This window comes from Hemibagrus wyckioides, linkage group LG15, assembly GCF_019097595.1.
Source record: "Hemibagrus wyckioides isolate EC202008001 linkage group LG15, SWU_Hwy_1.0, whole genome shotgun sequence".
In the NCBI taxonomy this organism is placed as follows: domain Eukaryota; kingdom Metazoa; phylum Chordata; class Actinopteri; order Siluriformes; family Bagridae; genus Hemibagrus; species Hemibagrus wyckioides.
In genome coordinates this window covers 4,534,799-4,561,127 of record NC_080724.1, presented here as the reverse complement: position 1 = coordinate 4,561,127, position 26,329 = coordinate 4,534,799, and the positions used below count along the sequence as shown (strand labels likewise).

The 26,329-nt window shown below is 38.1% G+C and overlaps 1 protein-coding gene across 6 annotated transcripts in view; it reads right to left on the bottom strand.

Moving 5' to 3' along the window:
- foxp1a (forkhead box P1a) overlaps positions 1–26,329 on the bottom strand; it is a 37,161-nt gene that overhangs the window by 3,230 nt on the left and 7,602 nt on the right. The window contains exons 1-14 of one of the 6 annotated variants that reach the window (XM_058409912.1): positions 21,063–21,130; positions 20,569–20,707; positions 13,599–13,679; positions 10,356–10,493; positions 10,142–10,231; positions 9,322–9,442; positions 8,928–9,093; positions 5,685–5,783; positions 4,042–4,129; positions 3,559–3,642; positions 3,214–3,421; positions 2,868–2,944; positions 1,277–1,378; positions 1,040–1,161 (exon numbers count right to left, since the gene is read on the bottom strand). In XM_058409912.1, coding sequence (XP_058265895.1) covers positions 1,040–1,161; positions 1,277–1,378; positions 2,868–2,944; positions 3,214–3,421; positions 3,559–3,642; positions 4,042–4,129; positions 5,685–5,783; positions 8,928–9,093; positions 9,322–9,442; positions 10,142–10,231; positions 10,356–10,493; positions 13,599–13,679; positions 20,569–20,707; positions 21,063–21,115 — 1,568 coding nt within the window. In that variant the 5' untranslated portion in view covers positions 21,116–21,130. Of the gene's footprint in view, positions 1–1,039; positions 1,162–1,276; positions 1,379–2,867; positions 2,945–3,213; positions 3,422–3,558; positions 3,643–4,041; positions 4,130–5,684; positions 5,784–8,927; positions 9,094–9,321; positions 9,443–10,141; positions 10,232–10,355; positions 10,494–13,088; positions 13,237–13,598; positions 13,680–20,568; positions 20,708–21,062; positions 21,131–26,329 lie in introns of those variants that run through there. The other 5 variants (XM_058409910.1, XM_058409909.1, XM_058409911.1 and 2 more) reach the window with 5 other exon arrangements.

Genomic DNA, 26,329 nt, shown 5'->3' with positions numbered 1-26,329 from the left:
TTATTAAGTTATTATTTATCTCCAACATTTATCCTTAATTAGCAAGCCTGAGGCGAAGGTGGCAAGGAAAAATTTCCCTGAGATGATATGAGGAAGAAACCTTAAGAGGAACCAGGCTCAGACAGGAACCTCATCCTCATTTGGGTGACACTGGATAGTAAATAATGTAAATGTAAATAATGTCTTTTCTTCAACAGTGTTAGGACTAAAAATGTACACTAGGTATGAAAACATTCAACATTTTTATGCTGCCACTCAGTGGTTGTTTTCAGCATGTCCATCCGACAATCCAAGATTCTTATTAGAATGAGTGGTTATATGATTTATATGGTATTACCATTGGAATCAGACGATATATTTAAATTCTGGATTTTATGTAAACAGTGTAAACAGTCACAGCAAGATTCTACACTATATTGCCAATTTTTTTTGGACACCCTTCCAAATCATTGAATTCAGGTGTGGTTTTTTCAGGAGTTGGGCTCGGCCCCTTAGTTCCAGTGAAAGGAACTCTTAATGCTTCAAGACATTTTGGACAATTTCATGCTCTTTGTGGGAACAGTTTAGGGATGACCCCTTCCTGTTCCAACATGACTGCACACCAGTGCACAATGCAAGGTCCATAAAGACATGGATGAGTGAATTTGGTGTGGAGGAACTTGACTGGCCTGCACAGAATCCTGACCTCAACCTGATAGAAGACCTTTGGGATGAATTAGAGCGGAGACTGAGAGCCAGGCTTTCTGGTCCAGCATCAGTGCCTGACCTCACAAATGCAATTCTAGAGGAATGGTCAAAATTCCCATAAACACACTCCTAAACCTTGTGGAAAGCCTTCCCAGAAGAGTTGAAGCTGTTAGAGCTGCAAAGGACGGGCCAACTCCATATTACATTCATGTGCCTTGACTTTTGGCAATATAGTCTTTCTTCAATAGTTTCCTTCTTGTTTAAAGTTGTCAAGGATTTTTTGGCATATAAAGTGAATAACTTGAATTGTTGCTGGCAGAGGCATCCCTGTGTGGAACACATTTCTGCTTACCCGGTGATCTTCTGAGGTCTTCTCTTCTGAAACTCCAGTTCATCCACAGTCCAAACAGCTCCTTTCACATTCTCCACTCTCACAAAGCACTTGTGGAGACTGAGGTTATGCCGTACTGCATTCTACAAGCCAAAGACATCAAAGCATTGTGATTTCATTATGTCACATTTTCTTGAGCTGACCTTATAAACCACAGTGGTAATCAAACGCTAAGACAACAACGACATAATACTGTACCTTCCATGTTGCTGCGTTGCGTCTAAAATATGCAAAGGTTCGAGTAAACCAGTTGTAGATTTCATTTAGTGTTAGCTGCTTTTCTGGGGACTCAAAAATTGCCTGTAAAAGACAAATTCAGAATATTTAATCCATTGATGGTTTCACTGCTTAAAATATTAAGAGATTTCAGTGAACAAAAATAAATAAGGTCCCACTTTAAATGAGGTGCTGATAACTATATAGCTACAGAAACAAATACAGGCAATAACAATGTAACCAGCCACAATGTCTGCACTGTTGCAAACGAGGCTGAAATGAGGTTTATGGGTAGGCGTGAGATGTAGAGGGGCACAGACAGGATGACAAGCACATCTTGTGTCTCTACAGTGTGTCAAACAGGCTTTAGGCTAATGCTGATTAAATGAATATGAAATCATTGACCTTTCAAGTCCAATAGATGTATTCCTGAGTCTTGGATGCATTTTAGGTAAAATTGTGCTACTTATCTGATTGTTTATATGAATACAATTACAAATAATGCATCTCATTTTAGAGAATTTGTAGAGAATTTAGAAATATAGTTCGCTCTGGCTTGCAAACTTGCTGACATGCAGCACAAAGTATCCAGGAAAAAAGATTCAAGCATTGAGCAGTGAGATAAAAGTGATGGTCTAGTTACAAAGCACCACTCATTATCATGGGCATGAACCACATGCTCAGACATAATTATACTTTAAAACATAGCTTCATTTGATAAAATTATGGGATAGCAGGCTGTCAGACAGATTAAAGTTTGGAAATTAACTTCATATAATTAATATTACTAGCCATGTCAGTTCTGAAAGTTCAATAACATTCTCGTTTAACAGACAATATCCCTGCTTGTCCCATGTTGTTGACTTTAACAGCTAATGATGTATGTTTTTAGAACCTGGAAGCAAGTAGTAGGAGACCTCGTCCTATCACATCCAAAAAAAAAGATGTTTATTATTATTTTTTATATATTTTGTTTGCCCCCTAGTGGACAAGTTGGTGGCACCTGTATGTGTGTGAACACGATGCTCTCAAGCGTTCAAAGATATATACAGCAGTATTTAAGAGACCTAAAGCATATATGCAAATATCTACATTTACACAAGTGTTCTAACCAACACTTCAGGTTTCACAGCTGTATTTTCAACAGAATTTTTCTTTCTGATTCTATCTCCATACAACAGAAAATGACCACTTAATTTAGTGTGTCCATGTAAAAGGAGAATAGTTCCTGTTTAATTAGCATATAATTAATATCCAGTGGATATTAATTAAATTAATCTTAATCTGATTTTATTGATATTAATCTGAATTTGTAAGCACAAATGCAGTACAGGAGATTTAAAGTATCAAGATTCATGTATGTACTCGTAGATTACAGACCAACTGTAAATCTGTGACAGTGCAAACATCCTCAGTAGTTATATTACGGTTGCCTGTATAAGTTTGTTTAATTACATAAATACAAAAGACACTTAAACTGGGACCATAAAAGGAAATATGATATAAGAGTATACAATACAGTGTGCTACTCCACTTAGGGTAATGCTTGCTGGTGCAAACAAATGCTCCTTACCTGCCTTATTAAAGCTGCATATGTAAATGGGGGTCTGACCTCGGTGCTCAAATAGAACTCCTTATTCTGCACAATGTCTGAGAGGCAAAAAACAGAAGCTGATACATTAGTCAAAAGATATGCCTGAGTTTAAAATCCTTGTAAGTCATATTCTAACCAGTCTAGCCCTGGTAAGTAAAGACAGTTCATTACATTTAGATTTAAAACATTTAAAACATACCGTAAGCTTGAAAAAAAATCTACAGTCCGTGAGTTGTTAATGCATTCACATGCAAATAAACGTCTAAGGTTATAAAAACAAGACTGCAGTACTTTTGACTAGATGTTGTTGTAGAGTAGAACTGACCTTGGTCCATAGCCAGGTTGCATTTGTCAGAGTAACGTTTGCGAATTGGCCCCACGGCATGCAGGCTGCTGGGGATGATGACACTGGGTGTCTGAGGGAGTGGTGTGAGTGGTGTCGATGGCGCTGTAGCACTCTGGGAAAGGCTCATGGAGGGAGTGGGTTTGGGAGCAGTGGCCTTAGCCAGTGTGAGGTTGGAAACCAAATTCACCTTCAACAACACACATATCTATTACCACCCACACATGTGACTTGTAACAAGTCATTACTTTAGGGTCATACTAAATCTTTACATATCTGTACTGACAAGCAAAAAATAAGCTGGTGTATGAGCGCTAGGGTACTTACTGGCTGTGGAGTTGGTTTAGGCTCAGTAGATTTGACATGGAGGTGGGCCATCATGGCCTGGAGACGTTCTTTGTCTTTTGCTAGCTATTTGGCAAACAAACAAAGTTGACACAAAGATAAATGACCTGCTCAGTCCTTTCTGCTTTCTGCTGCTTCTCAAATATTCTTTTCATTCTTCATAATCAAACATCCAGCTTTGAAGTTTAAACACACAATTCCTGTTTATTATCTATAAATAACTTCTGACATTTTTGGAAATAAATATACCAGCCATATTAGAATGCTGTTAAATCACTCAAACACGTTAAACAAAAAGAATGCATAGTTATAACCTTGGATTAGGCAAAAAATTCAACAAAAAAAACCCTTTTTCTGCTATATAAAGGCATTTCCTCACTAGGAAAACCATTATTTAATACAGAATAAAAACATGATGGTGTTCACACTAGAGTTGAGTGAATTTATAAGTTTAGCACAAAATACCTGCAGTTCAAGTTGTTGAACAACCTGCATCTGAACTCTGCACTGAGCTGTGCTTTTGTCATCCAGTGCATGCTCACTGTTTAAATGCCTGGAGGAAAAAGAAGTAGTCATATTAAAAAAACAAACAAATATACCTAATTCCAGATAAGAAGAGAATCAGCTGGTCATACAGATGGACATGTCAAGAGATAGAAGGTTTTGTGTGTTGTTCAGTGTGAATCTGCAAAAGTGAACTCAACTATGAAGTATGAAGTAAAAGTAACTCAACTATGAACTCAGCTATTCAACTATGAAGTGACTATAAAAGTTCAATTTTATTTTGTACAATTTATAAGAAATGATAAGGCTAAACCAATGCTGTGGCTGAAGGATTGTGATTATGGCATTAAGCACTAGGGGGCAGCATAGTTCAAGGTGTGCTATAACCTTACATTAGCATTTAATCTGTGGTTTACAGTTTCATAGAGAAACTTGCTTCTATACTTGACTATACTAGACTTGATGTCCAGCAAACCAAGAACATTTAACATACCTACATCAAAATCCAGGGAAGTCAAAAGATTTAGACCAGATCACTGAACAATGTTTTAAATGAGCTTAGAAACAATATGCCTCAAATGACAAGTGTAAAACCTGAACTAATTCCAAGTATAAATACTACAATCCATTCCCTTCTGAGAAGACAAACAGTTCAGAAGAGGCACATCATACACAAGAGCAATGTAGAGTACTGTTTATTGTTTGCCTTCATGTCTGCTGTGCCTCTTATCAATGTTTAATAGTATAAAACTCCAGAAGGGAACAACAAACAACTACACGAGAGAAATATTAATGTACACAGAGAGTGCTCAGGGCGAGGCCAGGATGATGTGTGCTAGTTTAGTGTGTTTTTAATAGCCTGACTTAGACTGAAGCTGTAGAACAAAGGCAGTGTTGTGGCAATAAGGCAGGGCGGAGACGCAGAGAGGGAGCAGGGGTTAGGGTCAGCGCAGGGGGCATGCATAAACATCCTCCTGCTGTTTGTTTTGGGAGGGATGGGCCAACATCACCATGGGTACACTGTTTATCACAGAGCAGTGCAGCTCAACCCTGAGGGGCCCCACCACTCCTCCACCACAGGGGAAGGAGGGGAAGAGAGAGAGAGAGAGCGAGAGAGAACGAGAGAGAGAGAGAGAGAGAGAGAGAGAGAGAGAGAGAGAGAGAGAGAGAGAGAGACGGAGAGAGGTGGGGGATTTTGGAAAAAGGAAAGAAAGGCAAATATTGAAATGAGCCGACGAAGAGAGGCAGGAGGAAAAAACAGAAGGAAACAGACAAAGAAAGAAAGATAAACACAGCCAGACAGACACACATTTTGGTTTTCTGGTAAAGTGCTTTAGTGGAGCGTTAATGCATTTCAAAGTTCAAATTGAGAAGTTTAATTAAACAGCCTTCATTGTAACTGTTGAACAGAAAACTTCACGTTTTCGTCAAGAGCAATCAGATTCCTAGTGAGAAATAAAACATCTGTTCCTGCCTAAATACAAATAAATCAAAACATTCACCTTTGCTGTTTCTACCTGTTGTGAATTTATTCACAGTGCTCAGGAGAAGAACAAGACATTACCAGTGAGGGGCGGAGAAAAAAACGAGGAAGACAGACTCACTTGAGGAATGACTGGAAGTCTCCTAACACAGCCTCGCAGCCAGGCCACTTACACACACCATGGCTATAGAGTGGGTGATTGCTCTGAGCCTCCTGTGAACTAACACAAAGAAAAAAGCAAATTTAAGACAGTTTCTGACGACCTGATGGCAGTGAGCTCAAGAGTTTTATCCGGTCAGTTTAAGAGGCTAATGTTATCATTTCAAAATATTCTTTAAAATGAGATAGAAATAAAAAAAAAAAAAGATATTTGTTCTGTCCATTCAACAATTCATTCAACAATGACTGACTGACTGACATGTCCATTCAACAATGACTGTATTTGTAACTCATATCTTGCCCCGAGAGTTTCGCATCAACCTATGCCGTCCTCCTACTGGCGGCTTGTAGACAAATGTCATAGTAGCTGTCACACAGATTTCAACACAACCAGCTCTTTATCACTGGTGATCTTTGGTTGCAAAAATCATCCGCCACTCGACAGAGCCCATTATGCATCATGAGGCTATTTATCTCAATTCACAACCAAAGAATGTTTTTAATGATGTGCATGGATCCTACATGCCTCTGTGGCGAACTGGATAGATGAACAATTCTTCAACATATTGCTTCAAATGGCAGTTTGATGATTTTCATGTATTTTTAAATGTTGTTGTTTTGTTTTTTTTTCCATTCAAACTTGCATCAATTAAAAGCTTGCATTTCTCGAATAATGTTTAATGTAAAACATTTTCTTCAACCTTTTGCACCTGCCTGTATTCTTGGATATGGGAACAGAATTTTCATTAAAATATACTATAGTCTTCTGTCTGATGTAACTGGAACACTATTGTATCCAAGAAACCATAGCTGGGATGACCCTTCACTCTTTATATGTTCCAGACCGGTTGCTCTGCCTCATATAAACAAATTATCTCACAACCTGCACAGTCAAAAATGATACATAGTACATTTGACAAACAAATGATGCAGCTTTAAAAGAGAATGCAAATACAATAAAATTTGTTTCGAGTTATTTGCTCGGTGAACCAGATGAAGCTCTAAAATTCCCAACCCACACATGAAAGGCACAACAAGCACAGCGACACATAAAACACAGCAATAACTCACGAATACAGTGTTTCAGCTACCTCTGCAAACTTATTTGTTTGATTCGATTTAGCTGGGTAGCAGTTCATTTACACCCGTGGTTTAATCAGCTTTCCTGAGCAAAGAACTAAAGCAAGGGAATAAAAGTGGCAGATTTAAAAGAAACAATTCCCACAGGAACGATTATTTTATTAGTGACACATCTCAAAGAGAGGATCTTCAAAGAACATTTTAAAACTCTGTTCAATTAGGGTGGAGAGGAAGAGAGAAAGTAACGATGAGGGCGAGGCCTCGCTTTTCATGCCACTGGATAAACTAAAGGTTTTAGTTGCAGGCGCCACTTTGCCAGGGCAGAATTTACATGACACATGAACCTGACCACACAGTCCTTGAGCATTCACCCTGAACTAATATCAGCCACCACAACTTCAGCCAAACAATAACAGACACGCAGCACAAAGGACGGTCCTAAGGACAATGACAGTTGTCCTTAAATGTGTTTGCAGTAATCTACCACGACCTTCCAGTATCAGACATCAATAAACAAGCAGTCAAGATTTATTTTCAGTATCTCTCTGATATGTATAAATACTGCAAACAGGTAAACAGGTCTGTTCAGAACTAAAACAGGCTATGAGAGAAAATAAAATCTTGAGAATAAATACCTGCACTTAGCCTCATTCATTAGGAGAAAAATAGACCTGTGTCCATCTTAATGTCCAAGCTGTGGCCTTCTAATACATCCGCCTTATAATAAATCAACCCAGTATATTGATAATCAACAGACACTGCCTTGCTCAGTTCTAAGACTCTTGAGCATGGCATGGTTTCAATTATGCAACACTTGGTTGAACCATGCAATCAGACTGGTTGAAAAGCATTCTAGCCATGCTGTTATATGTGATAAAAGCCTGAGTTTTGTCACCACATCTGTATCATTTCGCTGACCACAGGTTGCTAAGTAACAGAAACAGTCATGTTACTCCAAGCTGTGAGAATCGTTAACCAACGAAATTAGAAAGCATCAGGAAAGATACTTATACTTATATCAATGTAGCCTATTTTGGTCAGAGTTGGAAGAAAAGTGTAATATTATTATTATTATTATTATTATTATTATTATTATTATTATTATTGCATTTACATAAGTGGAAGTTATAACTGTGACCGTTGAGTATTGTCACAACCTACAGATCATGTTTTGTAACATCTAAATCAGGTAAGGGCAAACTATACCCTTAAGCAATATTAACTGTAGCTTGAGTTGAAAAGCAAATTATTCTATGGACCGTTTTTCTATAAATTTAATTATTCTGGCTGCTAGTTGACAGACAAAAATATCAATTTATTTTGCCAGTGAACCTACATGGAAAATGAAATTTCTCCCTAATACAGTAGGGGAACCTGTGTCAAGTTTACACTGAAGATAATGTGCAAAGACTGGACTATAACCACATCTATACCTGTACCTTAACTTGTATGTAAAGTGATGTAGGGTTTAAAGAATATAATGTCATTTAAACATCTGTTTCGGAGCAACTCGTCTACTTAAACAGGCAATATTATTATTAATATTATTATTATTCATAATTTTTGTTTTACTTTTGGCTCTACTTTCTAAGCAGGTGTATAAAAGCAGTACAAGCTTTGCGACTGTATGCTATGACATCACATTCCCCTTTGTCCTGTTTGTGCCTGATATCAAATCACAGACATGCTATTTTCAATAACACACTTCCTGTCAATATATCAATGTCAAACATGTCAATAAAGGCCCATTTCAATCATCCCATAAATAAATAAAGCCTCGGCAAACAGAAAAGCAAGTATGTGCCGGTGTACACCATATATCAATATGCCTGCAGGGCATAAATTATTATTTGAAACTGTCACACATCAACAAAAATACAACCGTGCCCTAATCGGAGACATGCCAATAACCTGCTAAAGTGAAAATGTCAGTCTCCAAACTCTTGCTTAACATGTTAAGTATTTATCATTTTAGCCTTGAGGACAAAAACAAAGTTATTAGTCTATTAATAGCACTTGGATGTGCTACAAATTTAATATTGACAGTTTTTAGCATATAAGCCAGTAGAGATTTTTACCTATGAATGAGCCTAGCCATTGGATTAGCTCTTAGCAGTGGCCATACCTTTCTCTCCTGATTGGCCGGGGTGTGTGGTGTCCATTGGTACTGGGGTGCTGGTTAAGAGCAGACGGTTTAGAAGAAGAGGGTGACTTGTCACCCCTGCTCTTTTCCTCCGATCTAACCTCTGTCACATCTTTCCACAGCTGTTGCAGCTCTGCAGGAATCAGACCTGTTTAACACATCAGCCCATTTACCACCTAACATAACTATGAACTTGCTTTTGTAAGTTCAATTTTAATATCCAAGTTTGTCTTTTAGGTTAGGAGTCGCTATATTGAGTATTTGAGAAACGTAATGAGCTTAAAATACTTTCTAATCTAAAATATTAATTCTGTGAGGAAACCTGCCTGCAATAGTTTGGGGTACAAAATAAGCAATGAAAATTGGTTGTACTTACTCTGGGGCAGTGAGGTGAGTGCTGTGGCTGGGAGGGTCAGCAGTCCTTGCCTCTGCAGATGCTGCTGTTGAAGAGAGAGGAGCTGCTGCTGGACAGCCATCTGCTGAGCAAGCATCTGCTGCTGAAGAGAACATTCACATGCCATAGTGTCACTGCAGCAGAAGTTACCAAACAGGCTACCCTGTAAGTAAGGCTTGATCAGGACTATTGACACCTAAGCTTTGATTGCTTGTCTGGCATTCCATACGTCTTTTGCCTAGAATGTATTCAGATAACATTTTAACCACATGTATTTACAGTAGTCAAATGCATCTCCAGTTAGACGGACTTATATCTGATTGTCGAATCACGCTTCATATACAAATCAGCTTATAACCACCAACTGCGTCGTTCCTTATTTCCAGCTGTTTTATGCAAAAGACGATTGCCACAACAAAGATCGCAATTTTGTGCAGCATTTTACTCTCTTAAAAGCAAAGACCTTGGCAGTCATGGACCATGAAGGTTATAAAACATTATCTAGAGGGATTTTTGGTTGTTATTTTTGAGAGATTGATGATTGTATATTTGAACAATGACTGGCTTAATTGGGTCTGACACCTGAAATGGTTTTTAACAACTACAATTAAATGTGTGAACTGAGTGCATTTACGTCTGAATTTTTAAGTGAAAACCTCAGTTTCATTTCATGCGGATCCTCATAATGCATAAGAGTCTCTCTCACACACACAAATAAGAAATAAGCACCCAAAAAAAAGGACTAATCTTAGTTAGTACACTTAGCAATGCAGTGTGAAATACAGAAAACTGTACTACACACCTCTTTGCTAGGTTTGCCAGTGTGCTGCTGCTGGAGGAGCTGCAGTCGGAGCTCGTCCTGCTGCTTCTTGTAGAACTCCTGGAGTTGTTGCTGCAAAACCGCAGTTACAAAGAGGTGTACGGCAACAAGTAATTAGTTATAATTAAACTGCCATTTTATCTGATGACAAAAAATGCTTTGAACTGGTCATGTTTTGACTGATAAGTTTACAAACCTGCTGCAACATCAGAGCCTGCTGTTGCTGCAATAGCAACTGGAGCTGTTGGGGGTTCAGAACTTGCTGCTGAAGTATTTGCTGCATCTGTTGAGGTGTGATCACCTGAGGGGTTATCATGGCCAGCGATACAGGCACCTACACCACAGATACAGAAACTGTTTAATTACAGAGTCCATGTTTACATATATATATATATAAAAAATGGGAAAAAAATGGTTAGCTTTGTGATAGCTATGAAAATAAATTTATTATGCACTATATTTTTGTGGACACCTGACAATCACACGCAGATGTGCTTGCTTTCCATTCCAGATATATTCCCACATTGCTGTTATATTAACCTCTACTCATCTGGAAGGATTTCCACTTGATTTTGGAGTGGAACTGTGGGGATTTTTCCTTATTTTTCCTCATTCAGCAAAGTGCTAGTAATGAGTAACAGTGAGGCACTGAAGTCAGGTGTGCAGTCGGCATTCCAGTTAATCCCTGAAGTGATCTGTGAGGTGGAGGTCAGCGCTCTGTGCAGGATATTCAAGTTCTTCCTCTCCATCTGTGGCGAACTGTGTGTTCATGGACCTCGCTTTTTACACACAGTCATGCTGGAATGGGCCTCTTAGTTCCAGTGAAGGGCAATTGTAATGTTACAGCATACAAAAGCATCCTTTACGACTATTGGTTTTAAATTTTGAGGCAAAGGTTTGGAGAAGGTACACATAAGGGGTGTGATGGTCAGCTTTCCATATTCTTTTGGCTGTACAGCGTATAAATTCTTTAACACTCAATACTGATAAAAGCTCTCAGAGTACTAGGCAGGAAACAACTGATTTTAAATTAAAAATATGCTTTATGATTAAAAAAACTGCTAGATAACTAAACAGATAAATGTCTCTCTTAAAAATTGGCAAGTGCATTATTTATTCTACTTTTTTGTCACGCATTCAACCGATAACAGTAAAAGAGCTATAGAAGAAAAGAGAAGTACAGCAACACAACTGCTCAAAAATGTACCACTTTCAAAATGCATCAGTCAGCCAAAAGCAATTACTGCTTTTTAATCCAGACACACACTCAAACACAATAAACACTCAAACACAGTGTTTTTTTTAAACTGTTTACAATAAACAGAATAATTAAAATTGCATTTATGGATCTGTATAAACAATACATCCACTGGGGTACACAGCAACTGTGAAAACAAACTGGAGATTGCATTTTAATTACGGCTCCACAACCCAAACAAACAAGGGGTTCCAGTAAAGCCGGCTGTGTTGGTCTGCAAGTAAACATGCCGCTAGACCATTTCTCTGCAGCTGTGAGTGAAATATAACGGCTGACCTTCACGCACACACTTTCCCACACTAACTGGGTGGGGTGTATGGGTGCAAGCTATCGTAAGAGCTTGAACTATTTTCATCATTAATAAATATCGTCTGACGCCCTCAAGCAAGCCGTCTGTAAAGGCTGCACACTTCACTGAAACACAACACAGCAATGACAGCAACCCCTCGGCTGCCTACCTGAGCATGCTGACAATTAACAGCAATCATTCTGCTTTTACAGTCTCCCAAAATGTTGATCTGCGCTGTCACTATGACGATAGACAAGTCCAAACAGTGTTTTGTTGTTGTTATTGTTCCTGCCAGTGTGTCAGAGAACAACTCCCTATGAGTGAGCATGTCAACAAGCAAGCGCTTCTGAAAACACAAGCCCATAAATCAACAAGCCTCAACAGTCCAAAAGCAAAATCCTTTGTTATTGCTCTCAATGCTTTAAACATTTTGGGGTTGGGCTACCTGCTCTAAGTTTAAAAAAAAAATAAAAACAACAACAACAACAAAAAAAAAACATACACACACCTCTATATATATATATATATATATATATATATATATATATATATATATATGTACATAAAAGAAATGTGTGTGTGTGTGTGTGTATATATATATATATATATATATATATATATATGTGTATATATATATATATATATATATATATATATATATATATATATATACATATACATATATATATACATATACATATATATATATATTACACATACATGCATACACACACACACACACTTCTTTTACCCATCTGTGTACAAATGCAAAGGCAAAAAATCCCGAAAAAGTGTTAATTACAGCTCTTCACAAGATTAGGTTTCTGTCCAGCTACACATGACCAACCGCAGAGAACGAGAAAACCTTTTAGCAACGCAGTACTATTATTTACAAGACAGAATCAACACTCTGATATCACAGAACCAGTGTCATTTATTAAGCTCATCACTCCCTCGCAACACCACAGGAAAAAAAAAAAAAAAATCAATGCTTCCCTGAAATACACAACTCAATTACAGTGAATCCATACTGCTACAGTAATGCTGTGCATCTGCTCGGCACCCCATTAATCTTCAAGCAGCAAATAAAGTTACTTCATACAAGTGCAGTCTTAATCAAGAGAATAATATCCCTCCATTTAGTTTACCAACTTGTAAATTCATTTAAATAAATGACAAAAATAATAGTAATTCTGTAAATAAAACGGGTAACAATTTCACAAATATTTAGCTTCATGGGTGTATACATGTATGTATAAATAAATAAATAAATAAATACTACCCAGGAACAAGATCCCCATCAACTACAGCTCACAGATGGCAAACTCCACATCCTGCTCATAAATAAACACCTCGGCAAACACACCCAGCACAACACAAACCTGGTTAATTCCACTGGTATTAAAGGCTGTGTGTCCGGCAGTATGTGTTGTTTCAGTTGTAGTGCGCATGCTGGTGCTAGCATTCAGACGGAGTGCGACTCCCAATGGGCCGGCACATCCTGGCTGTATTTCCTTCCACCATTTACAGAGCGGCAAACGTGTCCAATCATGTACTTACAGCCCGGCCGCTACGCTTAACCTAGTGGCGTGACCTAACCCATTAATCCAGCTCTCGTTTCAGTCCATTCATTCCAACTCTGAGTAATAAACAACCCTATAACAATCAATATACAAACAGAACCAAAAAATTATAGTTCATATAGAACTACACATCAATTATAGAACAAAATAGAAAAAGAAATGTGAGCCACATTTTATTTCTCATATTTTATGCCAGGTCTAACTCACTATATTCTATGTGAATCAAGATCAACATTTATGTGTGTGTGTGGGGGTGTGTGTGGGTGTGTGTGTGTGTGTTGTGAGTAGTAAACAAGATTACAGTTGTACCTGGGTTTCTGGCTCCTTCTCCACACTCTTCTGGGACTTCTCCGCACTCTGCTGTTGCTGTTGTTGAGCAACTTGAAGTGCCTGAAGATGCAAAAAACAATAACAAAATCCTGATTGGCTTTGTAAAGTCTCTAAGGAGTATTGTCTTTGTTTTTTCAGCACATGCAAGTGTACCGTCAACCCTCTACTGCATATAACAATTAACCCTTCATTATCTTTGGTACATTTAATAAATGACAAGTCATCTAGAAAATGTCCAAACCAGTACTACAGGTTTGCCGTGGCTAAAGCAGCGATATTACCGTGTAACAACAGGCACACATTTTTATAGAAAAGACATCTGCCGTATTCATAAGGAGAGAGAATGTATAGAGCCACAAAATATCTGAATGACAAAAAGGACTGTGCAAGAAAACCAAACAAACAATAACATTATCATGTGAAATCATTTAAAGCATGCATTTTAATTAATCATCTTAGGGCTGCAATGATTGGCCAAAACTGACTCGGTTACTAAGAAAAATTCTTCACCACACATTTTATAATGCGTTGTTTATCTAATAACAACACCAACAACAAAGATTTAATTATTCAGGACTCTAGGGTCAAATGCAAAACACTACTGAAGCCCATAGAGGCAGCAGCATTGCTTCTGTTTTTTTCTTTATAAAGGATGGTAAATCAATCCAATTATCACAAACAGAAACAAAGAAATCTTTTTATTAAAAACACCACACACACACATACAGACTAAGCAATAAACATTGAACATGAAAGAAGCCACATATTGTGAGAGAAGATAAACAGAAGTGGTGTAATGCAGTACAAGGAAAGTGGAGAAGCCTTTCATATCAGTACACTGATGATGCACAAACATTTCAAAGAAAAGCCCTTGCGCAAGACAGCATCTTCAGATTCTGCTTGGTAAGTGAAACTGACTAACCAGCTGACCTTGGCCTCCTATAAGGAAGTGGTTTGACATTTAAGCAAGGCTCATGTCAATAGAGTAAAATGCCACAGTGGCAAGTTCATAATTTAATAAGGTCTGGTACACTTAGCCACTTTAATTATGGCTTGGTCAGACTAATGGTAAAGCACCATCATCATTTAGGCCACTGATTTAGAATAGTTTAGCTCACATGTTCCCGACCCCATGCACATTTTAGTGTTTCCTACTCTAACATCTATCTGATTCAACTAATCAACTAAATAGCAGCTCTTCCTGATTTGGAGAAGGCTTGTCAGAGAACATTAAAATGTTAAGGTAAAAAGGTTCACCAGGACCAGGGATGGGAAGCTGTAATTTATATAAAAAGATACTGATATTTTTTTATTAAAATAATAATAATTTGTTGCCGTCCTATTCACCATATGTGGTCTTTAATCAATCAATCACAACAAAGACAAGCCTTTGGAAAAGTGCAGCTGCTGCATGGCTGTTAGATTTTTTCAAGCATAAACTCAAACACAAGTCCTTCTGTTCACACGGATGGTCATTTTACAGTTTTGCATCAGCATTTGCATTTACTCATTTGGTTGACACTTTTATCCAAACGAGACATACAACTGAGACAGGACTGAACAGATGAAGGTTAAGGGTCTTGCTCAAGGACCCAACAGTAGCAGCATGGTTGTATTACCACACCCATATGAGTTTTTTAAGCTACATGATGTTTAACCTCTCCCCACAACATCATCTTTACTCTTTTATTTATTTGTAATCTAATCTAATCCAATCTAAAAGACCTCACAAGTCTTTTGAAATCAGAATAACAAGAATGCTCTCATTTTGGCTTCTAGGAGAATCATGGTATATAATCAGCACTGGATTAAGTGGCCAACAATCCACTGTTTGCAGTGCATTTAGGTTTCTATTTACAGGCTATAAATACATTTATTTAGACAGATTTGTTCCTGCCTGGCTGAGACAGACCATGTCTAGTTTGTTATCATTAATGGAAATTCGTTAAGCATATGAAAGCACAATATGGCTTCCAACAAGGTTGTATTCTAGGCCCTCTATTCTCTTTTAATATCCAGCTCCTCAGTCGTGAAATTCTCTTACATAAGTTTGGCTTTCGCTCCTATGCTTATGATGAATAAATTACACCCCGCATTTTGGCCAGGCAGCGAAACACAAAAAAACTGTAAAAGGCATCAAAACATGAATGAATACAAAACTTCCTTCTCCTGACTTTTCATGCAAATATTTAGTACCGTGTCTGCCTGTAGTAACATTTCTGACATCATACATCTAAACAAAAAGATTAAACAAAATCTAAAACTAATGGTTAAAAGACCATGAGTATTACACTATACTGGCAAAGGTTTTGGGACATTCAGCTTCAACAGCTTCAACTCTTCTGGGAAGGCTTTCCACAAGGTTTAGGAGTGCGTTTATGGAAATATTTGACCATTCCTCTAGAAGAGCATTTGTGAGGTCAGGCACTGATGATGGACGAGAAGGTCTGGCTCGCAGGTTGAGGTCAAGACTCTGTGCAGACCAGTCGAGTTCCTCCACACCAAACTCGCTCATCCATGTCTTTATGGACCTTGCTTTGTGCACTGGTGCGCAGTCATGTCGGAACAGGAAGGGGTCATCCCCAAACTGTTCCCACAAAGAGCATGAAATTGTCCAAAATGTCTTGGTATGGTGAAGCATTAAGAGTTCCTTTCACTGGAACTAAGGGGCCGAGCCCAACCTCTGAATTCAATGATTTGGAGGGGTGTCCCAAAACTTTTGGCAATATAGTGTATGTTTATTACTACTACTATTATTATTAGTTTGCTTCTCAAGGTAGAACATGAAGAGAGGAAACCAGAACATGAATAAAAACTAGCTGTTAGAGTTTAAGGTTTATACACTAGAAAAGAATAATTCTTCTATAAAAGTCACTGTAGACTTCTTTAATTTCAAATATCTAACAGAAAGCTTGAATTAACTTAATTATGTACTTTGACTAACATCATAATATTATTTTGGGGTGATTATCGGAATACAGTAACAAAAGTGTTTATTCAAGTGAGCATAAGGCAGGTGAAGGGAAGTGCAAAAACGAAAGGTTCAGTGTTGTTAAATGTGAGTTTTTCAAGCTGATACTGTAGCATAACAAAGGATTATTTACATGTTCAGCCAAAGCTTAAAAACAAACAAAGTTTTTCCAGTGAAAATTTAACCAGAAGTGCAATAACAAAGTGATATTTCTGGGAAAGGACCTGAATGTTTTTATGGGTTCTCCTAATGAATGTTTTAAAAGTGAGCAGAAATACAGTATACTAAATCGTCATCTAAGAGTAACATCAGCAAATGAAACTGGGCTTAATCTTCAGTTCCTGCGCCGTCTGCAAATGAGCTCAAATAGAGCTTCTCAATCACCTCGCCACAACAAAATCAAACCCGGGACTAGTGGGTGAAAGCAGGAGGCAGTCTGGGGTTCACTGAGTGGAAACTTGACAGGTACAAGTATTAAAACAATACACAAAATTTAATTAAACCCTTCTGAAATTAAACCAGGCTTATGCACTATATGGACAAAGGTTCCCTGAGGAAATATTAGCTATATAAAAGTTACACCGATCATGCAGAATATTATAAGCAGTGACAGGTGAAGTGAATAATGCTGATTATCTCCTCATCATGGCACCTGTTAGTGGGTGGGATATATTAGGCTAGTTTTAGCAATATTAGCTATATTAGCAAGTGAACATTTTGTCCTCAAAGTTGATGTGTTAGAAGCAGGAAAAATGGGCAAGCGTAAGGATTTGAGCGAGTTTGACGAAGGGCCAGATTGTGATGGCTAGACGACTGGATCAGAGCATCTCCAAAACTGCAGCTCTTGTGGGGTGTTCCCGGTCTGCAGTGGTCAGTATCTATCAAACGTGGTCCAAGGAAGGAACAGTGGTGAACCAACGACAGGGTCATGAACGGCCAAGGCTCATTGATGCACGTGGGGAGAGAAGGCTGGCCCGTGTGATCCGATCCAACAGACGAGCTACTGTTGCTCAAATTGCTGAAGAAGTTAATGCTGGTTCTGATAGAAAGGTGCCAGAATACACAGTGCATGACAGGGGGACCAACACAATATTAGACAGATGGTCATAATGTTATGCCTGATCGGTGTATCTACTGATAAAAAAAAGATTCTTGAAGTTAGTTAAGAAATTTGAAACATCAAATTGCTGTTTAAAATTGCTTGCCTTAATTAATCCACTAGAAAATGACTTTTAGAGAAGAAGAGGAAACTTTGGCAGGGTCTACACTAGCCTACTAAACTTGTTTGGGTCAGCAGAGATGCGATTCCAGCCAGAGACATTACTGAATGTCTGTGCAACTGTGTTTGATCAATAAATTTCTAACTCCACCTGTATTGCTCACATGGTAGCTGGGGAAGAATTATAACCAAATTCAGCACAGGTACTTAAGTATGGTTACCATGCTGTGGGAAATATGTGTAATCTGCTGAGCTGTACATCAAAAAATGTTAGACCTCTTTAAATGGCAGGGCGTTTCTCACCTTTTATGTGGCTCTGCATTAGCTAGAAGGGTTTCTAAGAATCTTATGAAAATCATGGATTTCCTAGGCTTAGGCAGTAGATTTCTCTGAATGTTAAAACGACACGATTACATCATAGTAGACTCATGTAAACTCATGTACGTGTATTCACAGCATGTGAAATTACAGCTAATTCTTTGTCACTCTAGGGACGTCTCTGTAGAATTGGTCCGTACATGCATCTGTACCTCACACGTCGGCCAAGACGCCATCTGGTTGATGATTGAAGGATTCTCACTACACATGTTAACTATCTTGCGCGGATGATAGACAATATTTTCAGAATAAAGAACACACAGGTATGTGGAAACACTGACAAATCCAAGCAGTGTAATGCTGTCACAACTCGTCTGCCGACACAACACGCAGTCACCTGCATACCAGCCAGACGTGAATAATATCCTTAATGTGCAAAGTGAGGAGGAGAAAACCACAGCTCACAGACCAAATGAAAAATCACCATAGAACACATTTATGCAAAATTTGCCACCACTGTGAAACCCTGTATGTTTGAACACTCCAGTTTCTTCCTTAACATATGAGAACATTGAACACTCTATTCATTACCATTAAATGTATATGTAATATATTTGTTCTTATACATGTTCTTCTCTCAATGCTGTATTGACTATTTCAGCTTTTTTCAGAGATTTTTTGGTGGCATCTGTAATATAATTAATGTTCTTGATTTTAAAAAATACATAGTCCCATCTAAAAGCATGGGAACAGCAATGCTTATTCTTTTGTTTTTTCTATCTAGTTTTTTATCTTCCTAGTGCGAATTACTCCTTTTCTGCTGTTCAGAGACAGATGCGGGAACAAGTACCAGCTGATTCAGTGGCATGTAAAAGATTCCATGCTAGCACCTTCTTCGTTATGCATCAGGGATAATAGGGGTGGTGTAGTGACCCTTAGCCTTCTGGGAACAGGAATAGAATGGCTAATATTAAAGCCAAACAGGTACAACCGACTTGTAGTAGCCACAGCAGACCACACTCTCAAGTGCCAGGACCTCTTCCTCTGCAATCACAGTTCGCATCTCAAGGCAAAAAAAAGTCACCCATTTTGTTACCTCTTATAATCAGCAGGGTAATAGGGACCTACTCCATCCCGGGTCCTCACCTGGGCTAATCTATGATGCTAATTGATGATGTAACTACAGAAGTCTACAGAAACATTCTGTCTGCCAAATTACAATGAAATGCAGGTACTGCAAGCAAGTAACCAAACATTAAGTGTTATTTACTTTAATCTGATCTGTTACTTCACATAAAAACTGTGGTTTGTCAACAAAGGTTTATTGATCTCAACCCCAAATGTCTTCAATGCACAGCAAAATCAAAAGCATGGGCCCTGTTATTCTAAATCTTTGGAAAGGGAAAGTCGTCTATTGTTAGTCAAACATACCTTGATCGATTTTAGTTCACAACTCAAAACCTTCAGAAAATGATGTCAACTGACTGATTTGGCATTTTATTAGATAAATAAGAAGAGTTTCTTATCTAATAAAGTTCCAGTGCAAAATGTGTGAAGTTGACAGAGCTTAAAATAATTATATTTCTATATTCATTTTTTGCTAGTTTCCTAGCAAATCCTAGTCAAAATCCGCTAGTGAAAACAGGTTGGATACCTCTGCTCTAGGTAAAGGTAAATAAATACAGAAAAGTGTTGTCCATTTTGCAGTTATAACTATGATCGAGTCGCACATTAACATCAAACACAATGTCCTATTAATCTTCACATGGGCGAGATCCTGGAAATGTACTATAAGAATATACAGTAAATATTGAAAAAAAGACTATTACAACATTAAACAAGAGGTTTAAACATAGATACCTAGTAAAAACCTTCACAACAGGAAGCTAACCAGTAATCAAACTAATCAGTTATGCAAGAAATCATTTTCCACCATTCTGTTCAATGCTCTGTTTTTGTCCTCTGTAAATACCCCAACAGACCGAAATCCAGGAAACAGGAATTCAACAGTTGTGAAAACAAAACAGCCAGCAAGAACACCGTCCTCCCTGCTCTGACCCCTCACACTTCTGCAGGGTCAAACATCTGGCCTTGCGGAACTCCCCCACAACGAATATGGAGGAAAGAAAAGAATGGTGGATGGGGCATGAAGGGAAATGAAAGACTTGATGGAAAAGTGTCAGGGGAAGCAGATGAATTATATCAAGGGAAAGGAGATGAAGACTACAATAGATATGAGAGAAAGGTTAAAGATCGTTCTTCGACACATCTTCAACAAATATGCTTTGGAAATTCCAATAATGATCATTATTGGCTCATCATAGTGCAAATAGTGTTAGTATGACAAATAGAAAAAAAATTTGATTATGACTCTCTAATGATAAATTCCAGAACAATGAAACATTAACAAGAGACGACTAAAAGATAAAATCGTGTTTAACCTGTTGTATCTGGTGTATGCTGGGTGCAGATGCTTTTACTGGTGTCTCATTGGTCACTTGCTCCACGCCCAAGCTCAGTTGCTCCTGGCCAGCTGGACTGCTGTTGGCTGCTTGATCCGTCTTGGATTCCTGCATGTCGCTGTGAGCAGAAATACATACGTTAATTTAATTAAAACCTAGGACGGCTTAATAATTGGCACTAGAGTTATAGTTGAGGCAGGAAGAAATCTGAAGGACAAACTATACACCTAATATGGAGTAAATACTAGAATTTTTTGTTTTTTGCAAACATGAACCTAAAAAGTAAACATAACAACAGACAACTCTTGGGTGCAAAAAAGCTCTTAATAGGGTGCAAAATAATTAAAGGTCTTCCCTGCCCTTGAACATATCCTCTGCTCAATGTGGGAGATTATTGGCAAAAGAGGAATGTGAACAAAAGTGACAACAAATCATTTATTTATTTTAAACATAACTTCCAATGCTTTTCTTACATGAGTCGCAGACAATACGTTCTACCATTCAGATGAAAGCAGGGAAAGACCATCCAAAAAGATAATGCAGCGTGTTATATCACACTAAAACAGTCCAAAACCTGAATATATACTGAGACACCAAATCTTTGACAATCACCCCCACAGTTTTTCCCTTGCAACGCAACTCATTTTCCTTCAGTCTTCAGATGGTTAAGCACTCTCCCACACAAGGAAGCCTGAGCCGATATTTTCTAAATAACTGACTGCCACCATGACTACAGTAAACAAAAGAGCCCTAGGTCCAGTGTTTATTAACAAACACATCTTGCTTCTGGAGCTATTTAACATTAACCAGGTGGTATGATCTGAGGATCTGGCAGGTGCAATAATACACTGGAAGGGCCTTATGTAAACAGCTGGTGGGGGCGGGGAAGCATTTCAAAAAGCAACACAGCTAGAGTAAACAGTAGAGAAAATCTCTAGACAAACAACCAACCCTTATCCTGACATGAATGTGAACCAGAACACCAGAGGACTTTTTTTTGGCCTGGAAGACAGAACACACTGTAACTTTGCTGACAAGATCCAAATATTGTGCTACTTACGCTCATAGCTCTAGTCTTTACAATGATTTATCTAATTTTACTAGAAAATGACAACAGAGCACAGCTATTTGTATCTACTGAAAACATCCTTATCATTGCCAATAGGATGTACTTTTCTCCACTTAAGCTTGCCTGTAATCGTATTCTTCATCTCCTAACTAACATCTTGATAACAAGCCTTAAACAATGTGACCTACATTGAGCATAAACAGAGGCACCAAAAACTGAAGATCACGCCACTCTCGGTATGCTGGAAAAAAAAAAATCTAAAACAAAATCTTTGTGATCCAGCAATAACGTTGATTGTTCAGTTTCAGAAAGAAAGCACAGTTTCGTGCAGAACCGTACTGAAAATAGTAGGTTTGGTGCAGAAGCTACAGATAATGGATAATGATCATGAAAATAAACTGATAGTGATTGTCAGCGTTTACATTCTTTTTAATGATAAAACCAGCTACATAGTCTGGATTAACATAACATAACTTCCAGTTAATAGATAGATAGATAGATAGATAGATAGATAGATAGATAGATAGTATTGCCAAAAGTTTTGGGACACCAATCCAAATCATTGAATTCAGGTGTTGTTTTTCAGAGTTCGGGCTCGGCCCCATAGTTCCAGTGAAAGGAACTGTTAATGCCTCATACGAAGACATTTTGGACAATTTCATGCTCCCAACTTTGTGGGAACAGTTTGGGGATGACCCCTTCCTGTTCCAACATGACTGCACACCAGCGCACAAAGCAAGGTCCATAAAGACATGGATGAGTGAGTTTGGTGACATGAACTAGAGCGAAGACTACAAGCCAGGCCTTCTTGTCCAACATCAGTACCTGACCTCACAAATGCACTTCAAGGTCAAAAATTCCCTTAAACACACTCCTTGTGGAAAGCCTTCCCAAAAGAGTTGAAGCTGTTCTAGCTGCAACGGGCAGGCTAACTCCATATTACATTCATGTTTATGTAAAGGCTGAAGTCCCAAAACCTTTGGCTAGATAGCTAGATAGATAGATAGATAGCTAGATAGATAGATAGATAGATAGATAGATAGATAGATAGATAGCTAGATAGACAGACAGACAGAACGAAAGAACCAGGTACAAAATGCAGTTATGCATCTACCAGAAGCAAATAGAAGCCCAGTGAAAATTTTTAAACATGCACATATGCATTAAATAAATAAATAAATACATACATACATACAAATAAATAAATAAAAGTCAGTGGGCAGTGATTATGTGCAGTAGAAAATGCACTAAAACATTTCTGCTTAAGCAGACCAAGTAATTGCTGGTAAAATTGATTTCATTAGTGTGTCTAGTCATTTTAAGAAAGAACCCGTGAAGCATGATTACAGTATAAAACACAAGTACACCAAGGATTGTGTTAATGTTTTATTAATGCTACCCTAGCAGAGAAAATAGAATAATATGCCTGTGTTAAAAAAGGAAGGTTAAATTATTGGAAATAACATGTCAATAACAAATAATGACATAAAGCAAAAGGGAAAAAAGTATTCCTAACAGCACTAATAGCAAGAGATGCTGATCAGTCCCGTACATGTTTTGGCTACCTGGATTTTTTTTTTTTTTTTTTAAGTAAACTTGTGTGTGTTTGTGCTGGTAAAACCAATTCATCATGCTTTTTTTATGCTCGTAATGTCTCACCTAGCTCAACGTGCAGAATCATATCCTGTGGCAAAGAGTGAGGCATCTTCGCTGCATTCCTACTCGAGTTTGTTTTGTTTTTAGAGAGGATGATAAAATTACGCAAAAACATTTCTTAGTTTAACTCATGTTCAGGCACTAACTTACACGAATATTCACATTTTATACTGCTTCCACTAATCGTGAGGCATCATCACACAGCACATCGCCTGGGTGTAGGTTCTCCAAGAGACATGGAAGACACTAACCGTGTCATCAACCCAGTTGTAGGTTACAGAGATGGTGTGAGCAAGGAGGTAGTGGGGCAGAGCTCCAAGAACATTTATTTATTTATGCTACTAGTAAAATCTGACTTGAATAAAAAGTGAGGGAGCAAAACCAAAAAACAATTAAACTACAACTAAAATAACAAAGATGACATTAACAGGTGATCGCAGCATGCAGTAGTAGTGTTAGAAAGCTGGGCTAACATATAAAGGCTATCCTTTTATCAACATAAGGAGACCTTATACAGGACATCCTGACCAGGTTCGGATGCTTGTCAGCTAGATGTCTGCCAATTTTGAGCAGATCTTTAGGATAACCGTAATCATCACCTCACTCCTGTCTGTTCAACAATCTGTAGGAGTGAAAGGAATCATTGCATAACCCTACACTGTACTGTACTGGTCAGTTTTGTCAATGTTTCAACATCCTCATATTGGAAGGGTTGTCTAGAATCCTGTCAAGTTAATTAACATGACAAATAAAAATAATTTCCATCAGCAGCCAGACAGGTCTTGGTGTAGCTGCTCAGAACAGCATGCTTTGTAGCACTGAAAAAAATATTTTAGAGACTTTGGCAATTGGAGCTTTTTAAACATTTCCATAATGCTAAAGTCAAGACAGTGGAGTTTTTATCTATCTCCGGATGCTGACTACATCTTACTGAACCTGCTTGTCAGGAGTACAAGAATTTCAAACAAGGTATTCCATTAACGTCAAGAATTACGGTCGTCACTGGGAAGCCGAAACGTATGATTTACTAAACTGTAAGTTCATTTTGAAAAGAGTTTCTTGTGGGATTTTAGCAAGACTCAAAACATTTGTTATAGCTGTACTCACAGCTTTGCATATAGTTATTTTTCTTCACACTATACTTAAACCCAGTGATAATTATCACTAATCCACTCAACTCACACAAACTCACTGATCTACACTGGTTTATCTACATTCTGAGTTCAGTATTTCAGGACTTCACAGCCTGGAAGTAACTCATCTATTTCAGAACAACAAAACGTGTAATACTCGTGGATAACTAGAAAAACAACACATGTGGATGACTGCAACATGCCACTCCCTTTAAGGAAGCAGATGTGAACTGATTTAATTTAGAAGGAGTGGTTTTAATGCACAAGGGTCAACTCTAGTTCCTCCAGAAAACAAAATGTAGTTAGTGTCAGTGAAGTGCACCACCTTACAGCAACACATGACTTTTTTTGTTTTTTAAGCAAATAAGTTATTTTTCCCTAAGGTCTGACCCTGGGTTAGTTTTATGGCGCTGCTTTAGTCTCCTCCAAAACAAACTAGCTTCTCGTCAGCCCTGAGGAACAAAGCTGAGAGACTGCAGCTTCCCTTGTTTTTATTGCTGCTTTCTGTTTAATCAAATTAGAAATACAGGTTATCTGCATATCCCACAGACGGTGCATGAGCATGTAGTAGCCTGGTTGGAAGTGTCTATTCCCATGCCTTCAACATACCCACCAAAACATGTCCCAGCAAAACATGCCTACAGAGTGAGGGCATGCCTGGCAAACAGTGTTTATCTTGTCAACAAAATTACTGGAAAACATTATCACCGCCTAACTAGACAAAAAAAACACAGCAATGAAACCGAAGTGATTTTAATGTCAGTCAACAAATGAAAATATAACGATACAAAAATATTAGCCATGCACAAAGAAAATCTCTGTCCATCTGGCCCACAATATCAAATATCAAAGAATGAAGAAAGCATTGGGAATCATTTGTGCTGCATCCTTCATATCCAGGTCACACCATAAGAATCTGATCTCATAAAGACGTAGATAAAGAGATTATGCACATGTACAAAGTAAAACAGTTTCCGAAAACTGCCTGGAGTTGGAAAACATGCTCCGTGTTATGAAATGTAATAAATCTCTCACTAACTGACCACATGTGATAGTTTATATTCTAAAAGATGCTGATGAATCTACTTAACCCGTGTACCTCCTCTTTGACTGCTTCTGCTCAGATTTTTGCTGTTCTTCTTTCACTAATTGTGGGCCATCACATCCCACCAAGCATGGGTTTAGATTTCACAAGAGGCATGAAAGACCCCAACAGTGACAAATTGACAGTGATATGAACACAGTTCTAGGTTAGAGAGAAGAAAAGGGGCTGGTAAACTTGGTAAAGCTTTCTGCTTCCCTGTTTTTGCCGGGATGTTAATTAGCCTGCGAGTCTGACTGGTAGCCTGTAAAATCCAAATTGTCAGCTCATGCAAGATTACGGTACAGATAGAGTCTCTAATTTTTGCACACTCACATTTTCCAAGTATTCTGTAGCTATCATATGACTGTGACTAACCATATCCTACAAAGAGGAATACATTCATGTTCCTTATAAAAAAGAAAGAAAAAAAAAAACAGCAATATGGACTTAATCATGTGCTGAACAAAATGTTTGCCATCAACCTGCTGACATTTTTCAGAACATGCTGCATAAGAATCCACTGCAATAATAAGCACATTAAAGTAGTCACACGGCACATTTTCAAACAGGCATGAATCGGACCGTTCGTCTAAATAAATATCGTTCAGATTGATGCCGGTTTTTGTTGCCAATAATGTCTGACCACAACTTGATCACCGTTTCTTCCACCTCAGGCTGTTTAGAAGTGGCTGAGCGGCGGTGAGCTAGACGCGACTTGCTCTTCTCTTTATTATGAGCCAAAAACAGCAATATAAAGCTGCAGTTAGTAATAAATTCACAGTTTTATTAGAGCCATGT